A 21,709-nucleotide genomic window follows, 5' to 3' on the forward strand; every position below is an offset into this window, starting at 1 on the left:
CATGGTGCCTTAACGAATACCTTGAAATTTTTGGACAGAGCTATTTTTATAAAGGTAAAGTTCGTATTCAAATTAAGAGACATATTTAATACTGTTAATTTATATTTAAATACAAATTTAATTTGAGTATTACAAGAATAATAAAAAACTGCTGTGCGTGCATTTCTACAAACTTCATTTCTCTAGTGACACCGTATTCTCTTCCCAAAACCCAGCGGTCGTCCTGTAAATAAACTACATTTCCCAGACACTTCCTCGACTTGCACGCATGCGTTTTTGCCATGTTGGTCAGTAGGGGTGCGTCATTGCGTAAATAAAAATTTGAAAAGGATAGGCATTTAAACTGTCAGCTGTCACATAATGACGTGAACCATAAGAAGGTATGAGTTTAAACGGTCTACAGTTAGTAATTTTAAAAAGAGATTAGTTGTATGTAGTTATGATTTTAATTTTAAAATAAGTCGTGACTTTAAAGCGTTAAAGCAGTCATTTATCTTTTAAAAACGTTCATTTTCTGATCGGTTAAAGGCGTAATCTGTTTATTTTCTAGCACTGGTAACGGCATATGGTGAGCCAGGTAATTTTTAAATCTAAAAAAGCAATTCAAAGTTAAACACACTTATGGTACCCGTACGTAAACCGCGATTATAATGTTTGCAAAATATCCATTTATATATTTATATGTTATTATATTAATAACAATGTAAACATTACTGCCTGTTTCATGACCCGGCAGAGATTATGTTCATAAACATACGTGGCAGTAAGTGTTAATTTGATTAACCCTCCCCTCCTTCACAAAAAGACGGTAATAAACGGTGATCTGCAGTAACCTTGCACTTCCCCTTGTCGTGTGATTATTGCATCTGATAGGATTTCGTCGTGTACATATATGTATATCAGCTTAGTTCTTGGCAAAATAAGGATATGAATGCAGACTTCCGCGAAGTGAACAGCTAAACATATTTCTTAATTTGCCCCAGTAGTAAATCTTCTGAGTTTTTAAATGTACCCCCCACACACACACAAATAAAATTACAGTATAACACAATTTTATATTTATTCGATGTTTTCGACAATGCTCTGTAGTACTGTTATTCAAGGTCCTTTTAGTTTTGTCCATTGTGGGTTTGCACAGCACGTTTTACTGAGGATGATTAACGGTGGGATTTAGAAAAACGATTTAAACAACTAACCCCACTAAAATATTGCGAACACTATTTTTTATGAAATGTAATTTTATCAATAGGCGTTATTAATTACAGAACACCTTACGTGTGTAAAAGGGGTAGGAACTCTCACAAAGTAGGCTTTTGTTCTAATATTGCAGTTTGTTCTGATAGTGGGATTAACCACTACGTTAGGAAAGAGTAGTTCAAGTAAGTAGGTTCTTCACACCAGAAGAAGGCTCCACAGCCGAAATATTGTGTTTATTTTCTTCTCTTTTCAGCCTGGAATAAACCTTTACTTGTTCATTGTAGAAAAGGTTTGTGAAAATTCAATAGAATTGTGGGAATTACCATTTCTTACCATGATGTCTTGCTTCATCTAACCTGGTCTTTAAAACCAAATGGGTTTATATTTACTAATTCAATGATTTTTGAGACACAATGGTCTATGAAGCCAAAAAAGCATTAAATCACAAAGATTTTTTAAGAGAAGCCTGGAGGAGTTTTTTTCTGTTGATCTTTTTGTTAATTAAATAATTGAAGTATGTGTTATGTCTTTGTGTTATACATATATATATATTATGATATATAGTTCAGGTGGGTAGCTGCGTCAGCATGCGTAGGCTGCAAAGGAACAAGTAATAGGTTTATTCCATGCTGAAAAAAAGAAGAAAGAGAACACAACGTTTCGGCCGTGGAGCCTTCTTCAGGTGTGAGAGAAATTTTGGAAGCAGAGCTGGCCCTGTCTCTCTCACACCTGAAGAAGGCTCCACGTCCGAAACGTTGTGTTCTCTTTCTTCTTTTTTTCAGCATGGAATAAACCTATTACTTGTTCCTTATTATGATATATATATACTTAATCAGGATACTTTCTTAATTTATAAAGACTTTCATGAAGATCTAATTAAGTTTTAGATCTAAAATATGCACAGATATGGACAAACCTACAGGGTTCACAAACCTTTTCTTACATTATACCAATACTAGTATATGTTCAGATCTGAAAATGAGCCGTTTTGAAGAGCGTTGTTTTGCTTTCAGGACAGCCATTCTGTCATTCCTAGAGGCGAGAACTTCAAACTATGCAGTATGTTTCTAAAAGAAACAGAAATACCTCTACTTTCTCAGAAGGAAGCTGCAGTCTGATCTCAAGAGAAGGCCAAGGATACAACTTTGCTGACATATTACCTCCAGAAATAAGTCTGGAGATTTTCAGCAAGCTGGACGTTAAAAGCTTATGCAGTGCTGCTGTGACGTGTAAACTCTGGAACAACATCATTGAAAACAGTGACCACCTGTGGAGGAATCACTGCCTGACAGTCAGAGCTATCTGTCAGAGAGAGGTGGATGAGGACAGAGGGGATGGGTTTTCTTGGAAGGTCAGTATTTTTATTTTTATTATATTATATTCATAACAATTTCATGCAAAAGTTTATCAGCGTGTAGTTTTCAATTAATTTGAAAGATTTTAGCTTTTCAGTCCTTTAAAAGATTTAGTGCGACAGTGTTGTACTTTTATCTGATGATCGTAAGTAGTAAATCACTATACATCTTGTATTATTTATTTGCTTCATATTCTTGGTCAAATGTTTCAGCAGGCATTGTTTTCAGTGCATTGTAGAATCAGTGGAAGACTACATCAGTATTATTGAACATTATATAATTCCAGTCCTCACAAATTCACACCATCATGGGTAAACTGCACACTATATAAAGTAAGTTTGTTCCACTCAGTCTTATTAATTTAGACAGGGTAATGAGGTTAATATTATGTAGGGATTTGGCTAGTGTATTTTACAGAGTCACAGTAATTGTTTAGTGCAAGAAAGGTAATATTTTTGTTTGTGTCTGTTTTTGTTCATTTTCTAGGTCACATTAGTTAGAAACTACTGGAAAGGCTGTGTGAAAAGAGAATGGCTCAATGGCAGATACAGCAACATTCGCTCTTCTCATGAACTTCCGAATAAGAGCATGTACCCTTTAGATGCAGAAACCTGGGGGAAAATTTTGGAAGCTGAGCTGGAAAGATAGTGGGTGGCTGCAGATGTACAGTATGTGTGGAGCACTTCTGAAAAGGGGATTTTGAACCTCCTTTTTCACATTTACTGTACCTTTTGTAAATAATTTATTTTTAATACCTTCAGTGTAATTTTATCTTTTTTATTGAAAACGTATCAGACATAGGATTTATAAATTCAGTAAATCCTATTTTGTTTTGTCCATGTTCTGCATGCTCAGAATATGTGGAGAAAAAAGTAATTAATCTGTGCTTTAATTCCCTGTTTAATCAGTCCCTGATTTTGTTGTAAATAAACACTCATCATGGGAAACAGATCTGTGCAAGTTCTAGTTTAATGTCAACATGCCATATAACAGACACAAATTCAGCACCTATTCACAAGCCAGTGTGAAAATATTGGAGACTTCAAAAAATATTTAGGCCTCATCACAAAGGTTTTTCAAAAGGCTTTTTTTATCAATAAGTTTTATTGTTGATTCTTCTTTATATTAACTACTACTTTATGCATTTCTTGAAGAATGTTTATTATATATTAGAGCTTGATCATTTTTCTATTCATGTAAATACAGTGGAATTTGCAAATTTATATATACATGTACAATATATATAAAAATGTTGTAAGACAGTGTAATGGGTTTTAAAGAAGGAAAATTGCAATTTCTCACTGGCTCTAGTAGTTCTAAAACAGTACACAATCTACAATATCTGTTGTTTGCAACACTTAAAGCTATCAGCAGGGGGAGATAGCACAAACGCACACAACATTAGAGGCTACAAAACTAATTAATGAAACATTTCTATAAAGATTAGAAAACGCATTGTGAAAGTGAACAGGTTTTTCAGTTATCGTTTTAGAACAAATGTATTGTTTAAGGTGCTATATTTGTTAGTGTACTGAGTGTACTATTGTGGACAGTTTGGGACCTAACACCAGTACTTAATGTATAAAGCTGTATATTATATGTATGAGAATTCTTTAGTGTTAGATTTTTAGTCCTTTAAAAGATTTAGTGAGACAGTGTTGTACTTTTATCTGATGATCGTAAGTAGTAAATCACTATACATCTTGTATTATTTATGTGCTTCATATTCTTGGTCAAATGTTTCAGCAGGCCATGCTGTAATAGACCATAATTTATCCTGTCAGACAGAAATGTGCTGAAAAGAAAAAAAAACTCCCAGACATTTACTAAATAACCAGAAAAACAGTATAAAATTGCTAGAATTGCCATACTTTAATCCACCATAAAACATTTTACATGCATTTTGCACCAAAACCTATGTAAAGAGTATATGGTATGTTTTATCTATGTATGGGCATGGAAACTGTTTTAGCAATGAGCCATTTATATTACATTGTGTGGGAAAAGAGAGATTTTAAAAAGGACAAAAGCATTTTTAGCTTGGATGTGTATATACATTTATTTAGTGCTATGTATATTATAATTATAATTATTCTATTTATTATTTAGTGCTATTGTGTGAATTAGTAACTTTCTGAAATTAGTCAACCATGGTAGCAGTTTAAAATTACTTATGCCTTATGATAAAGGATGGATACAAGCAGAATGACACATTCTGTCAGAACTGCACTGCCCACAATATCCGCTGCTAACATGGTTAATTGGCTGCCTGTCTTAGATAAAATGCCTGCCTTTTACTGCATATGTGCATTGTTTAAAAAAAGTCCTGAGAGATTATCACAAACTTAAAATGACAACCTTTCACTAAGAGGCAAGATGAGTTGTGTTAGTTCAGTAACAGGAACCTGCTGCATCAAATAGATTTCTCTGAGAAGTTTCCTGGGTCTGAATTAAAAATATTGAATACAACTGAACGGGCTCCTACTATGATATACAGTAATACCATGTTATAGCCATTATTAAAAACACTTAACAGTTTAATGTACTTTTCTATTGTTTTTCCAGAGGTGTATTTGTAAATATTGTATGTTGCATTGTTTTTGGTTTTCCTTTGTCTTAGTTATATCAATATGAAGGTGTCTACAGCTCTTCAGAGCTCAGTGGAGATATAGACATTTGATGTGTAAGCATTAGATCACACACAGTACAAAAGCAGCTTTTCAACATTAAATACATTCAATTGTGTGTTAGCAAACACAACATGTAAAAGCATCTAAATTATAACAAAGACAGCTGTGTTCTTTTACTTCAGTAGTTTCCATTGCCTGTGTGATCCCAGCATTATTTGCAGTCTTTGTGTGTGTGTGTTTTTTGGGTAGGCCTTTTAATTTTATTTTCTTGCACTGCATGTTATTTTAATACCTTATTATTTAATATTACTTAGAGCACTGTGAATCAACAATCAGAAAGGATGCATATACAAAACCTTCAAACTTGGTAATTAGATTGAGTAATTTACTAGTCTGGTAAGGAACCATTTTCATTTTTAACTTTAATCTAGCATAGATGTATCTATGTATCTATAATTATATACCAAATCAGTGGTAATCTACACTGCACTACACTGTAGTGTTGTTTTTTCTTTTCATTTTCATGTTGCCTTGTGCAATACTAACCCAGCTGGGCTTTAAATATGTACTGGTAATGGGTGTATTGAGGTTATGTACAGTACACACCCAATTTTTCAGTTCCTCTGAATCCCATGTATCTTATTTTATTTCTTTTGTACTTATAATAGGGTGAAGACATACAATGTGAAAGCATAAACATATTTTATGTTATTTTAATAATCAGAAAGAATAGGGAATCACTCTTTGTTGGTAAGACGAGCTTACTGGGTATTGCAAACTCTGATAATACAGAACATCTATTTTTTCCTGCTATTATAGTTAGATATATATTGTCTGCTAAGATCTGTGCGTAGCATTTTAATAGATTATCTTAAATGTCAAAAGACAAAACTGCAAAAGTCCTAAAACAAGCTTTTAAAAACAGTTTTCTTTTCCCCAAAAAAAATAACATTTAGTTTCATTCTGCAATATAAATATCTGAAAAAAAGAGGAAGAGTTTTTTTGTGTTCGCAGAATTATTATAATGTCTTTGAATGTCAGTAAAACTCAGCATTTCCCAACACAATCTTCAGATTAGACAGAGGAAGTATACTGAAAGACTGGGGGAATAGGGAACAAATGATTTTCAATCCAAACTAAAACCCTTGATTTTTAGTTTGTCTTGTGGGCACAGTGTATTTTAAATACAATTACGGCTGATAGTTGAGATGAAATTCTTTTATATTTCTTTTTTGTTAAAAGTGAGATTGATTATTACATTAACAGGCTATGGGACTATGGTATTAAATGGCCTTTCTTTATTGTGGAGTTTTGAGGTATTGCAATTAAAGAGAGGCAACATAATGCCGTAATCACATAGGCATTACTAGTTATAGTGGGAACAAATCACCATCTATGAATTCCCCTTGAAACACACCACCAGAAAGCAATAATTTAGAGTAGTCCAACCTAACCAGCTTGCCTTTTGGAGGTGGGAGGACACCCACACAAACAAAGGGCATATTTGTAGACTACACACTGAAGGAACCCCCAAATTGAATTGAAGCCCTGAACAGTGATTCTTGGCAACATGTAACCAACACAACAGCAAAGTGAAATGGGTCAAAGGTTTTTCAGTATTCACTAACAACTCCAACAACTCATGATTGCATACATCACTTCTGTGCTGCAATATTCATACTGTAATACTACAAATTCCCAAAAGTTGCAATAAACTGTTAACAGAAAAGTCAGGGAGGTCTTTAATGTGCTAATATAATACAAAATCAAAACCTGGACATCTGGATTAGGTGGGTGATTTATCCAATATTATAAAATATTGCAGATTTCAACTTTTGATCAGTTAAAGAATACCCAACAACACATCCTCACATACAAACACATTATAAAGATGCCACAACACTAAATACACTAAAAACCTGCTCTGAGACATGAAGACATATTGTCATGTCTAATTTTAAATTGAATAGATTTTCCTCATGACAATTTACATAAATAGGGGTCAGATGCCACACTTTCAGAAGCTTTGACCTCTGAATTATGTACAGAATATTTTTTCTTCTGTTATCGTTAAGTCTGTTACTGTTTATACAGTACACAAGAAAATCTAGTAGTTGAATAACGTCAGCCAAACCAATCTGATGGCACGATAACATTTATGTTTATGGCATGTCTGGTGTTGTATAAAATGAAAATACTATATTCAGTTGAAATCTTTTTTTTTTTCAAAATACGTCTGTGTACAGGTAAAAACAAAATTTACTTTATTTACATATAAATGAGTGTAAACGATATAATGGAAATTTAAATACTTAGTTTTGATTATTGTGTATTTCAGAAAATATTTTATAGCGGTGCATGATGTTAGACTAGGGCGATTTTCTAATATAAATATTTCACTACCTAACTGGTTTCAAGACGGAAAAAAAGGAGGAAGCAGTTCAAAGCCAGTTTCCTTTTGCAGTTTCCAGGTTGTGTCCCATTCTTCCTTTCCCACTATTTTCCCGTTTTTGATACTGTCTGAATGGCCTGGATCCAGTCCTTCCTCTCTTCAGATGTAGCTGCTTGTAGGAAATAGTGAGTTTCATCTGATGTGATGATTTCGAAGAGATTTCCATCTACGTCGTACTTCTTAGCTGAAAAGAAAAAAAGAACTCAAGTGAAATGTACGCACGTGCATACAGTCATTTAAATTTAGGCTAGGCTTCAACCTAGATTTTCTAGTTTACATGTCTCAGTAAGACTCGGATGACCTCACCACTGTAATCTGGGCAGCTGTTCGCAATCAAGTGGTTTTTGGCCAAAGATACAGTAGATCCCTCTTAAATGGCAAACCCTTTTCAGCCTAGCAGTACGGCAAACATGTTAATAACTAAATCTGTTGCTGGTTGCAGGTGAGGAATAATTTCTCAATCCGCCGATAGGCAAGGGACATGTTTCATTGATTGTACATAAAAGGAGGAATTTTGCTACCTTTGTTCCTCGAGGTGCAAAACCAGAAAGCTTGACCATCAGTTCTTAATTTCTATGAAAACTGAAATATCATTTTCAAGTTACCAAAAAGGCAATAATTTCTAAATTAAGAGGCAAACTTTTTCCCTCAGTGGTTTTTCTGAACAACTCTTTGCTTATTCACAATAGCACAATGGACACTGATTGATTTTGTAGTACACATCTTACTGTATTAAAGCCTGATAAAAGGTGAAGTTCTCAAGGTATTTCAAAAAGTCTTAGTCTTAAGCAGATTTGTAATGAACTACAGTTACTTGGCACATACTGTATGTAACGTGTCAAAGATCCTGACCTCTCTGTACTGAAATGCTTGCCAATCCTACCATCTGGATTCCTTGCTCATTCACTGCCTTGAACACAAAACTAAATGTCCTTATCAGACATTTCAGCAGCTCCTTACAAGCACATTCTGTCTAGCACATAAATAATTATGGCCAAGAGAGATAGCAGCAGGTACTGAGGAACGACCCTTTCACCTTTCATATATTTTTTAGAACCTTATACTTTTTCTAACACATTAAACCAAATTTCACTTAAAAGTTGGTGCACCGTGGATTATTCGGTTAAATTTTATTTAAGCAAAAATGGTGCTAATTGATTAATTTGTGAGAGATATAATCATCTTACCATCTGGCACATATTCCACTGCAGTCACCACAGAGCCACGCAAGTGAATCGAACCCAGAGGCTCTTCTTCACCCTAGGAAGGAAGGAGGTGAGAGATTACCAGCCAAGCTACCAGTGTTGCTACTGCATTTATACTGGTGAAAGGGATAACAACAACATATGTTGTACTAGCCATCCATCCATTATCTGAAAAATGCTCATTCCTGGTGTCTGGTCATGGTAATCCAGGACTTGTCCCAGAAGCAGAGAAAGCAAGGCAACACTGTACCTTGCAATATATTAATATATATTTAAAAAACCTACAAACACAGGTTCTAACCAATGTCAGAAAAGAAAGCCTTAACGCTTACCTTGGTAGGGTCATAGTAATGTATGTAAGCAGGATCATCTCGGAGAATAAATTTTCGTACTTTCCAGTTTTTCCTCCTATGACCCTGCAGAAGAAGATTTTACAAAATATCCAAATTACATGTTTTATACAGGTGGAACATGTTTTCTGTGTCGCTGAAAGCTATGCGGTATGGCGGCAGAAACACCAGTCATGCGCTGTGAGGTGATGTTTTGGTGCAATAGTACTCCTGCTCAGTACGAGAGGGACCGCAGGGTCAGACATCGGGTGTCTGTGCTTGGCTGAGTAGACAAGGGTGCGAAGCCACCATCTGTATATTATAACTGAATGCGTCTGAAGCAGAATTCCCCCTACAAGATTTTGAGAAGTTAATTTAATAATGTAAGTACTAAAGTTCTAGGTTTTTAGAGCATGAAAAATACTTCCTTATCTAAGCAATGAATTTTATAGACAGAAATGGGGAATTAAATCTAAAAAATACAGAAGCACATCAAAGTTGTGCAGTACTGTATCTGCAGATGTTATTAAACACAGCTCAGCCTGCCTGTTACAAAGATATGTGGTTTCACATTCACTCATGCAGAAACAACCATGAGTTACTTTCTTTTATTAATTGCTATTAAAAGAAGAGAAAGCATTGCAAATACTCTGGAAGTGTATGTCCTTCTTTTGGGCTTAATACCTTAAGATATTCAGTCTCTAGCAAAAGTCTATAGACAAAAAACATGTTTTTTGTGCTCTTTTAACATGAAGTCCAAGTTACTGAATCACTGTTTCTTCCACTGACCCTTTTCCCTCGATTCATGTCCAGCTGTGAGCCAGCTGACGTTTCGCGATCAATCAAACACACAGAAGACTAATCATTGACGATACTAAGATAAACGATGCTAAATGTGAAAATCATCTTAAAAGAACTGAGTGATTTTAAAAAGAAATGTTACTTGCAAATAAAAAATGTTTCCTTTTAAAATATTTTTTTTCACTTTAACACCCTGTAAGTTTGTAAAAAGAATCTATCTGATAATTCAGATAGACAGACAGGTGGTCGACCATATTTTGTTTTTCCGAATAGAAAGGCATATTAGTTCTCCATTTATACTGACACTTCTTTGCCACAAGGCATTTTGTCACTATGAAACTCATTACCTTTGTCTTTTAAGACACACGGTGCTTTACTTGACTGTTCAATGTTACTAAAACTGTATAGGCGGTACTTCTAACCTGTTTCAACAAACACCCCTGCTTAATGACTGTGCCTCTGAACTCTTCTTTCAAAACCACGTCTTCATCACTTGAGTAGCCCTCACAGAAAAAGCCACTGTCAGCCTACAAAAAATATTTATGTTAAAACCACAGAATATATATGTAGGTAGTACAGCAATTGACAAAGCGAAAGCGTATATATTACTTACTTATTGTTAAACATTTCCATTAGTATTTTAATCTTTTAAATGGTTTACAAAACTATACTAGGTAAGAGCACTACAACTGAGGAAAACTGAGTTAATCCAAGTCTATATAAAAAAAACTGTATTTTTTTTTCTAATAGCAGATAAAATAACAGGAAATTACAGTTACAGAACCAGGTGCCTTCATCACAAATTGTACTTGCCCAAGACAAAACCCAAGGGTTTTAATAAAACAAAATGAAACCATTATAAAAATACTCAATGGAGATATCTTTTTCATCCCATGTGCCTTCAGGTGTGTAACAGAAGACTAAAAGCCTCTTCCAAGACAATATGTCAGACAAGCATGGACAGGCTAAACTGCAAAGACAGAATTGCGTGGACATCAGTACTTACAAAGTAGTAAAGGGCATCAGGCTGATCGAGGAGGGTGCACTCCACGACTCCCTCTGCTGCCATCTTGGACAGCTCTCCTGCAGGCTGCAGGTAACCCTCATTGAGCAGGGCGGTGGCCAGCATTAGGCCCTCCTGGCGATTCCTTGCTTTGTTGTTGGACAGCAACCAGTCAATTACTGTACTGCCTGATAGGAACAGACGAGGTGTGCAAATAAGGGCATTGGTTTCAGACAAACCAGGAGTACTCCAAGCGATTTCTTTTTCTTGAGGGCATATTGACAATGTGGCTGTAGGTTTCTGAGACACGTCAAACCTCAGCCCTCTCATCATACAGTATGTGATGCCCTGTGGTTAATCTACCTGCACACAAGCTTAAAAGTTCCCATATCTCTTACTGCCTTCCAGCGCCTACTGTAAGGCCATTTATCCATACAGCCCTCATATGTCCAGCCAGCTACTGTTCCCTCTTCTACTGCTCTGCACTGCTGCTATCTCATTTAACCATCCATACAATAGTATTTTCTGCCACACCAACCTAAACGTATGTTTATATCACACCATCTCCTAGACAGCACTATGTGAAGTGCTGAGATTTGCTTTTTTTGCAATGTAACTTACTATACTTCTGTAATTTATGTTTTACTCTGTTATGTTCCTGTTATGTTTATATCATTTATTATTCACTCTGGATAAAGTTAAACCAATCAGGAAGAAACACATTAATGCTCAATTTTACAACTAGTTTTGGTCCCTGCTGAGAAAATAACATTTGTCATAATTTCCAAAGGATGGTTTATACTGTAAAAGATTACTATTTTATAAAAATACAAAATGTGGTATTGCACTTTTTACTGAGCTTTGCAATTTTGAAAAGTGAACTTCAATCCTCTCAGCTCACACTATTAACACACCATGCTATATTTAATGTCTGTGTGGTTTCCTTTTGTCATTTTGGTCAGACTAACACACTATTCTAACATCCCTGGCAGTATGCAATAAGAATAATTTACATCTCCAGTTTTATTGACAGCTACCAATTGAAAATCAGACGGAGGGGAAAAATCTCTTATTTAAACTCTGTTGTCACCAGCTACAAGGATGTGCAAGAATGTACTACCTGTGAAACAATGATTGAAAACTCTTTTCTCCTTCTCAAGTTTCAGCTCCTTCACCCCTGACTCTTGGTCTTTCATTAAAACATACAATTCTCTGAAAGAAAGAGGGCACATGTCATCTCAGAATACAGGACAGACATCAACATCACTGGAACATTAATCCTTGTTAATGTGTGATTTTAAAGATTGCAGGTTAAACTGCATTACCCCAAATTGACTGTTTCTGGCAGCCGGATGGACCTCCGTGTTGATTTTCTTGCAAATTTCTTTCCTCCTTCAAGACATGTGATGGCTCTTTTGATGTCTTTAACCCAAGCTTCTTTTTCCTCCAGGTGGGTTGCTTGGAAATAGTGGTCCTGTTTTTTTGGTGTACTAAGTTTAAAGACAAGCTGCAAATAAAAATGTAGCAGACATACAGTATATTTAATGTTCTCTTTTTTCTCTTTCTTTTCAGTTATTTTAACAAAAGTGGTGTTTATTACTTTATATTCATGTAGGTTGTAGATTTGTTTGTGTGTTTCACTATTGAACCCTACTATACCTCCTTTTACATTTGTCTATAGAGCTTAATTGGAATGAAAAGAAAGCCAACTTGGCATTTTTAAATATTTAGCTCACATCAAACAGGATCTTCAACACTACAAGCAGTACAACTTAAACCAGACCATCAAATCTCATCAGCTCATTCTCAGTAGATTCTCATATTTAACACCATTCATTCCCCTCTACACATCCATAAAACAAAAATGCTACTTTTTGTAATAATAGCACTATAGCACGATTAACTGCGATTTTTAAACACAATGGCTGCAATTTGAGCAGAATATCACTTCAGTTGCAGTCACAAAGGTAGATAAAAGGATATGACTTTTTATTTTACCATCCTTTTCCCAAAATCCTGGCAGGGATTGATGAAAGAAGCCCCCTTGAGGGGGATCATGCCTTTGGGGCTGCTGTCTGATTTCTTCTTGTAGAATTCAATCCCATCGTCTGACAGCACCACCCACATGACTTTCCAGGAGTTAAACACTGTGCCCTGTGGGGAACACACCACCAGATCAGTAGCTGACCACCACAGCCATGCTGCCTTTGTGGCCTTAATGCAGTCTCTGGGGCTACAGTTCACACACCAACCACAGAACTAGCAAGAAACTGCAAAACCAAAGGCATCCTTACATTAGGAATTTACAAAAAGTAAACAGTCCTACAAACCTCTCACATTAAATCTTTTTTGTGCCCTACATTATTTTTTTAGACCATTCATGTCTCCCAGGCTCCTCATGTTTTATAGACTCCTCTCCACTTTGTTTCTATATATTTAATATACTGATATTTCAGAAAAATACAAGCAGATGCACTTTCAAAAGCATGTTTAATTTTCCATGTTCATTGTTTTTTGCTGCTTGTTATTCCAGGATTCCTGACAGATCAGGGCTCCTACTCAGTGCAGCTAGGCAGCAATATAGGCCACTAGGCAATAATCTTAGGAATGGTTTTCAGTTATTGAGGTGCCTTTATTTACAAGGGCAAAGCAACACAGAATTTAAAATCTACAGAAGAGAAAACACGAACATAAATCCCTTGAATCCCATCTACGCCCTAATTAAAATAGTTTGGTTTAAAATGTTTGGTGACCAATCCATTTACCAACTTGCATTAGCTTGAAAGAAAAATGTTAAATTTCTCCTCCTCAAAGATTCTCTTGAGTTTTCATAGGCTTTTCTCAACATAATAGAACTGTTCTCCAAGACCAAAATCAGACAGCATAAAGACAGCTTTTTCCTGCTCACTCTAAATAGAACAGATACAGAGCTCTCATTAGCATCTTATGTTTTGTGAGAAAGTTTTGTAATTTAAAACACCAATACTTACTAAATTCATTGAAGTACCCGGTGGTATTTTGTGATACCAGTGACAGAGCAAAAATGTGCAAATTTAGTGGCTTGCTCACAGAGGTGTGACCCTTGTAGTATAATATACAACTCCCATAATCATGCCTCATACTGTGGAACAATTATAAATATATGCCGCATTTGAAAATATATTGGTCATATATTGTTTTGTTTTTTTCAAGAAAGTACAGAGATTTTAAATAATAAGACTACAAAGTACTAAAAGGAACGTAAGGATATGCAGAACACAAACAGAACCCGCACAGTTCCTTAACTTTTCAAAATGAGTCAATTGTGATTTAAAGAGAAACATACCTTTAAGATTAACAGCTTAGAACTTAGTTTATAGTTTAAAAGTTTACAAACACAGTAAATGGGTGTACAGAATAAGAATAAAATATCCTACCCTACCAAACACTATTTAAAAGATAAAGCTTCTGATCAGTGCATGATAAATTGTTCTTCTGAAAAGAGAACATAACATATTTGTGATAAAATTCAATTGTAATCGACTTAATGCTGCTGGTCTTCTTTCATTTGAAATACATGCCTTTATTGGTACTGTAAAATAGAAGTAGTCTGTATAAATTCCACGTCTCTTAAAATCTTGTATGACCCATTGCACAAGTTACAAATTATTGGAACAACTTTTCAGGTACACATTTTACAAAGCTTTACAAAGCATGTTGCTGAAGTAAGTTTCAATTCAGTTGGTGCAGCCATTCTTATAAAGGTTTTTAAAGCATTTTTGAATATCCAGGTCAGGCTGCCCTCTTTTTTGAGGCTGGATGCCAGCTTCAAAGGTGAGTATAAAAGAAAATCATTACAGGCCTTGCCAATCCTGGTACTTTGTAACCTTGTACCCTGTAACTCAACTTCACACTGAACTACACTTTATTTTGTCATTTGTCTTTTCACTATTATACAAAGCTTCTCCAAACTACAGATGCCATAGTAGTTCAATATCCTTACAAGTACCTTTAGACTTCCACCACTTGGAACCCTAAAAACAGTTAAAGCACTTCTGTTTTTAGAATTACGTGGCGTAACACAGTGGTGAAAATGACTCAGAATCCTGACACTCTTAGTGGAAAATCAGCAAGAAAATAAACATGCACATGAAAAAAAGTAAAAATAGTCTCAGAGTTTATCAAAGTGAAAGTGCAAATATGCAAGTAAGTAATCTAAAAAAGAACTGGAGTTATTCACATAACTTTTTTAAGGAACACAACTTTTTTAAGCATATCAGCAGCAGACACACACTGATAAACCTGTTTATAGATCCTTCTTTAAACCACTTAAAAACAAACACAGTTACCAATAAGCTCGATGTATGCTAATGTATGATTTATAGCTCAGTGGAATTAAATGCTCACATCTTGGCTGAAAAGGTCCCAGTGCGAAAGGCTGGTATCCCAGTACCATATCCTCCAGTTAAACTGATAAGAAAAAGCTGACTAACAATAAACATATGCACTCATTGGAGCATATACAGTACACATGTATTTATGAATCACCTGAATCACCTAATGCCCATCATGATTTAAAATAATTAAAAATGTTCAAGAGTGTCTGGTTCTGGGAGAGACTCAAACACTCTCCCATTTTTCCACTTAGTCCCTAAGTGTTAGAGACATTGAGCCTACCTCTGAGTTTTGCAGCACTGCTGTAATGAAGATCTGGTAGCATTAGTGACAGGCCTGACTTTGGTCAGTTAGAAGGGGAAGTTGTACGGAGTATACCAAGTTAGTGCTCTGAGACAGTTTTTGTTTATCTCATTTAAATGCGATGTACAAATTATGCGCTGTTGGCTAAAATAACACCCAACCATTAGCTTTTTTTTCAAAATAAAGAAAGTCTTTTCAAATACATTTTCAAAATACAGTATATCAGAGTGTCATATCCAACACCATCAGCATTCAAATCCCCAGAACATGCAAGTCACTGAATGACTGGTCCTAATGTGTAAACCTTTTTAAATAATAAGTAAAATGGTAATGCAGGATGTAATATTAATGTATTTAAGTAAGAAGTATCTCATTTCATCTTGATGAGTTCTATAATGCACAATCACATACAGCTTCTTAAAACTGAAGACTTAATGTGATGGTCCAGACAAATTAGAAAAGTGTTTTTGATATCGACAGAAATGAATGTTAAAAGCCCACAGAAAATCAAAATATTGAGTAGCAGCTGCTAAACCTAGTTCTGTTCATTGTCTTTTAACAGTATAAAAATTATATATATTCAAGATTTCTAATAAAATGTGTTCATATATTACTGCATGGTTTGTCATGCAGTCATGTCATGCATTTCATGATGATGAATGATCACTGGGCTTGCTATTTCCAGTTTTGATGTGACACAGCTCTTCCTATGCCAAAAAAGGAATAAGTTGTGTATTTCTGAAGCTGTTTTTTTAAAGTTTCCATGACTAAAAGCTGCTTAAAGGTCACACTGTGTTGCTCCTGTTTTCATACACGCCTGGCTCTGCCTTGATACAATACCAAGTGGTTATACTTTCTACATCTACTGTATCTAGAAATGTATACGTGCCCGCTGAAAATCTAGGGTCTCATTAAAGCTCATAAGTGCATTTATTAGTAATATACCTCATACTTAATGTATTTAAAAACTTGTATATTTCAGAGTCCTGCAACAACATGATTAGTTTCTTAAAACATGAGTATTCTGCACATTGTCAAAACATCCTCCTGTCCTTCCTAGAGCGAAGAAATGGAGAATTGCACGTCTGTAAATTCTTTTACACCTCTTACATCTGTATAAACCCAATGTATTTTTTCATTTGGTTCAGCTCTGGTTGCTTTGTGGGCTATTTATAAAAATGTGTTTTCTATCTCAGTTGTCTTTTCAACTCTTTTAAGCTTCCTGTTTGAAATGTCAGAACTTATATTTTCACCTTCACCCTCGCAAATGTACGAGCATTGCAGTCTACATAACAGGAACCTGCAGCACAGAGCGTTCTTCACGGTCACAACTGTGGTGAACACAAAGAGGACGGCATCATTGAATTTGCAAATGAATAAAGAAGGAAATATGAAAACCTGTGCCAATGCCGGGTCCCTTCCATGGAGGTAAATAATGAATTACCATAAACAATATTTTGTTTCCATGATGATCAAAAAGAAATAAAGATTTAATCTTAAACTCACACAGTTTTCAATTGTGTAGGTTTGTATTTAGACAAGTTTAACAGTTTCCTGTACATCCTATACATGTAAAAGAGAGTTCTGAACAACACCTATACTTTCAAACTATTACGGTTGTTGCAGAAGGTTTTAGACAGCAAATAAAATCTTTCAGTACTATCTGGCAACCTTCATTCTAATTTGATATATTTCTGGTCAATAAAGTTAAAATGCAATAGTAAACTGAAATGATTAACTACAATGCCATTTAGTAGAAGAAAGTGATAGCTGTATTTTAAATAATTAAACAAAGATTATCTCTAATTTATGCACAATTTCTGCAATAGTCAAGTCTTACTCGATATCCTATTTGGCAATAAATGCTACCCAAACTTGTTAACAGAATTATCAGTAAGATCTTTGTAATTTTGTTGCAGTTTAATATTTAATTGCACAGCTCTTTATAAATCTTGTTAATTTTCCAGGAAAGGCTAGACAGTTCCTGTTCATGTTCAATTTAAATAGTATAACTGAAGGAAATGGTATTTGAATCCCATCTTACCTTTTTCACTAAGTAGCCCTCTCTGATCTGTTTTGGCTCCATCTTCCCAAATGTTCACTGTCTGTTTGTGTTCTTAATTTGAGCACTCTTTGTAGCTCGTTTACTCCCCACTAGCAAACTCAATGTCTTACTTCAATTTCAGAACGGTTCCTTAAACTGTCAATCACGTGGGAACAGAGCTTATATAATTTCCTCTCTCATATCTCAGCTCAGAGAGCTGTTATGTGGTCAGTCCTTACACTTCGGGAGTTTTTTTTTTCACAACACATGGTATTCAGAACGTTCCACCCCCATAACTCATTACCATGGCATCACAGATGAAACGTTTAATTGCAGATAAAATATCTAATTATGCATAAGAACATCTTGCACTGAGTGTCTGAGATGTTCACTTATTTTCTATTTTCCTCACATCAAAGGCCTTGTTTTCTTAATTTGAAATATGCCTGCAATAGAAAGTAGCACAGGAATGTACCTTGGCCCTGAAATGCAGAAAAATGTGACTGAATGAATACAGTTTTCAAAATGCTCCCCACCCCACAAACACATACTCCCTTATTAATCAGTATTATGGTATTTTATCTGCACAAACTAAAATGTTGATATTTCTTAAGAATAAAAATGTCAGTAGCCTAAGATTCTTGTTCACTTTACCAGAAGGTACTGCCAATTGTCTCTAAATCCCAAATCCTGCCTTTTCCTCAAATCTGTTAAGGTACTGTTTAAAATAAAGAAATAGCCCTCTCATCTCTTTATGAGAAAGACATTATTTGTGACTAGAGTAGTGGAGTTATCATGTTACAAAGGTGTGTCCACTTTAATAGAAACATAAAGCTCATATGCTTTATGGAAGAAAATAATATATTCACTTTTTAAATTCTTCAAACATTCACTGACACGCTCCTCAAAGTATGTGTGCACAGGTCAGTAGTTTAAAGCAGGAAATTGACACATCTACAGAAATATATTGTGTAAAGAGAAACTGAGTTGAAGGTCTCAAGCTGTAGGGTGATCAGGTCACACAAGCGCTGTATGGTGAAGAAAACAGTCCTTGATATTTTATACTGAATGGTCCTATCCTTGGTGTGTTGTCCTTGTTTTTAAAAGTATGATATCTGAGAGGCTACATCAGGGCCTTCCTAGGGTAAATGAGTCTTCAGATTTGGATGCAATTAGAAAGAACTAAAAATTCAAAATCAAGAACATTAGAGGCAAATGACTAAATGCATATAACAAGTACTCTCTACTCTCTACTCCGTATTACATGCGGATTGTGTATCTACAGTATAGCTGTATATTGTTATACAGGTATAAGTGTTTTAATATACACGGTGCCTGTCCGGCAGTCAAAATGCTTTGTTTTCTTACATGGAGAGTGTGAGCAGACACTGTAGACCTTAGCGTCCTACCACACCCCTGTTTAGGTGCCATGTGACACACAGGACACACTCAACAGATACACCAGTTAACCTAGCCTTTAGAGACACAAGAGCTGTGAAGGAGCAGTGCTGTCCTGCATATCACCTTGTAATCCACAATCCCCTACAAATCAAGACCTGGAGTATGATATTATACAGTATTGTTAAGTGATACAAAAAGCAGACAAAAAAAGCATATAAAAACAGAAAAAAAACAACCATGGAAAAGGAAGAGGCACTTCGAGTGTGCCTGCAAAGACGAAGCGAGATGAAAATAGAGATGTCCCCATAAAGAGATTTGAACTTGTTTGTCTTGTGTCAGCCTATTTGACACAACGCAAGCTGCAGTTTCCCCACCGAGACAATCGCTGGCTTCCGGCGTTTGATATCACACGCTGCCTGTTCTATCATGCTGTGGTTGGTTGAGACATGAGCCGGGGAATTGCATCATGGGCGAAGGAAAGTGTAACCGCACCTTTAGTTAAAAAGTCATTTTTAGTGCAGCGAAAGACAAAGTGTCTTTTATGTTGTTGTTTTTTTTTTGTTGAGAGGCATGGGTTCTACTTTCACTAGAACAGAGGCAACACTACATAATTCGTACAGTTACTAGAACTATAGTGTAAACGTGCAAGTAGTATGGGACCTGAACAGCTGCAGTACGTCGTAATTGTGCACATTATAGGGAGTTCCTTGTTTATCTTTCCAGTTTTGCTTAAGAGACCTAACGCAGACGAGCAGGATCTCTGCCGTTTTTTCTTACATTGTACGTGCGTGTGCTCACTAGTCACACCTTGCATCTAAATCGATTTGTGCAGTAGCTCGGTTGTGCTGACGTTCCCATGTTTGCGATACTGCACCTTTAATGATTGGTTCCAGAAGAAATTAACAGACGAGAATAATAATTACATTTAATGCTCATTTTATTATGAGCTATTTCATTTCTAGAGTTGCAGTTGGGAACAAATACATGAGCAAAAAGTAAAAAAAAATCCGAATTTCGTAAAATATAGTGTAGTTGATTCTTCCCCTGGAATGCATGTACAAGACTGGAAGGAAAAACTGGAAAGAAAGTGCATTGAATATAATTTGAATGAATACAATAGAAAATAAATGTTAACTCCAAACTTCATAACCATATTTCTCAGAAGCATCAATCCTCCCATTTCCCTGTAGTGACACAGCCCTGAAGGTTTTGCTGGGAACAACAATGTCCAACAGTAAGAAAATGAAGCACCCACTTTGATCAATTAAATCAACATGTAATTAAGTAATTGAAGTGGGAATAGGAACCAGAAAGGTAAGCAGGTGTGAGTCTGGCCAGTACATTACCTAGGTTGGAGACCTGATGGGACAGCTCAAGTTGCTGCTGGAAGAGGTGTTTGTGGGACCAGTAGAAAGCACTCACTCTGTGGATTGTGTCGGTCCTAATGCCCCAGTATAGTGATGGGGACACTAAACTGGAAAAACATGCCATACTTTGGATGAGACATTAAACCAAGTTCCTGACTCTTCACAGTCATTTCTTGAAAAGAGTAGGGGTGTGATCCAGGTGTTCTGGCCAAATTTTCTCCTGGCCTTTACCAATCATGGCCTCCTAATAATCCCCATCTATAAACTAGTTTTATTACTCTGTTCTCCTCCCCACTGATTGCTGATGTCTGGTTAGCATATGAGCATATAGGCACACTTTGGCTGTTGTCACATCATCCAGGTGGGGCTACACATTGGTGGTGGCGGAGGGGAGTTCCCATTACCTGTAAAGTACTTTGATTGGAGTGTCAAGTAAAGCACTATATGAGTATAAGGATTATTATTAGAAAACACTGATGAGTGTCAAGTCCAGGAGTAGAGAACACTAACCTAAAATATGAACACAAACTCCAAGAACCTCAGTACTTAAAGGAGAAACTTGGCAAAATCTGTTGATATTTTATAGTATGGTAATATTTCTCACATTTTTGTTCCACTATTCAACACATCTTCAGGCTAGGGGACCCTATGGCTGTGTGGTACTCAGGGTTAACAGTTCCATCATTGCTATTTCCATAGAAGTTAATTCTCTATTACTTAAAAGTGAATCAACTCTATAATCAAATACATGATTATTCTAATCTATATTTCACCCCTTTTGTCGTTTGTCTGCTAAGTCCTTTAAAGTATGTACTGTATGTCAGACACCTTGCCTTTGGGGGAACTGGCCCTAAAATCCACCCATTCACTTCACCCCTCATACACAAAGCCTGCAATGTGAATGACTACAAGAAGAAATGGACTAATCTAGAAGTGAAAACAACACACATGGAAATGGCTGACATGGAAAAACCATCACAGTGCTAATAATATTCTACACACATACTGTATCATAATGGTGAATGTTAAATCCACACACATCCACTGAAACACTTTCACTTGGATTATAAGTGGTCAGGTTTCAGAATCAGTATGTGAAACAAGGAAGAAATTGAGTGAGGGAGATAAACCATTACATACTCTTTTTTTTCTCAAAATAATGCCTGTATTTAGATAATAAAGTGGTTCTTCCAAAACATGTGGGAAATACTGTGATAACATTCCTAGGGGCTAATCATAACTTATTGA

General features: G+C 35.7%; 2 protein-coding genes across 3 annotated transcripts; one reads left to right on the plus strand and one right to left on the minus strand.

The window, feature by feature from the left end:
* The first annotated feature begins 308 nt into the window (after window positions 1-308).
* fbxo48 (F-box protein 48) lies at window positions 309-4,263 on the plus strand. Of its 2 annotated transcripts, XM_015363211.2 has the most exons (4): window positions 329-380; window positions 1,451-1,486; window positions 2,211-2,548; window positions 3,039-4,263. In XM_015363211.2, the coding sequence occupies exons 3-4, from the start codon at window positions 2,252-2,254 to the stop codon at window positions 3,198-3,200; spliced, it is 459 nt and encodes a 152-aa protein (XP_015218697.1). In that variant the 5' UTR covers window positions 329-380; window positions 1,451-1,486; window positions 2,211-2,251; the 3' UTR covers window positions 3,201-4,263. The 2 variants fall into 2 exon arrangements, with proteins under 2 accessions (XP_006638649.1, XP_015218697.1); XM_006638586.3 differs by lacking the exon at window positions 1,451-1,486 and having other exon boundaries at window positions 309-380.
* A 137-nt stretch (window positions 4,264-4,400) lies between these two features.
* On the minus strand, window positions 4,401-17,914 carry plek (pleckstrin). The gene is made up of 9 exons (XM_006638587.3): window positions 17,694-17,914; window positions 12,971-13,126; window positions 12,298-12,479; window positions 12,093-12,184; window positions 10,976-11,160; window positions 10,392-10,496; window positions 9,172-9,255; window positions 8,822-8,894; window positions 4,401-7,818 (listed from the first exon to the last, which is right to left on the minus strand). Exons 1-9 carry the CDS (start codon window positions 17,733-17,735, stop codon window positions 7,679-7,681), a joined length of 1,059 nt encoding a protein of 352 aa, XP_006638650.1. The 5' UTR covers window positions 17,736-17,914; the 3' UTR covers window positions 4,401-7,678.
* Window positions 17,915-21,709: the final 3,795 nt, after the last annotated feature.

This window comes from Lepisosteus oculatus, chromosome 17 (assembly GCF_040954835.1).
Source record: "Lepisosteus oculatus isolate fLepOcu1 chromosome 17, fLepOcu1.hap2, whole genome shotgun sequence".
Classification (NCBI taxonomy): Eukaryota; Metazoa; Chordata; class Actinopteri; order Semionotiformes; family Lepisosteidae; genus Lepisosteus; species Lepisosteus oculatus.

Coding starts and splice junctions, on each gene's coding strand:
- fbxo48 (XM_006638586.3), top strand. CDS start 2,252: ATGCAGTATGTTTCTAAAAGAAACAGAAATACCTCTACTTTCTCAGAA. Junction 2,549..3,038: donor GGGATGGGTTTTCTTGGAAG/GTCAGTATTTTT, acceptor TTCATTTTCTAG/GTCACATTAGTTAGAAACTA.
- plek (XM_006638587.3), bottom strand. CDS start 17,735: ATGGAGCCAAAACAGATCAGAGAGGGCTACTTAGTGAAAAAG. Junction 12,480..12,970: donor AGGATTTTGGGAAAAGGATG/GTAAAATAAAAA, acceptor TTTTATTTGCAG/CTTGTCTTTAAACTTAGTAC. Junction 12,185..12,297: donor CCAGAAACAGTCAATTTGGG/GTAATGCAGTTT, acceptor TCTTTCTTTCAG/AGAATTGTATGTTTTAATGA.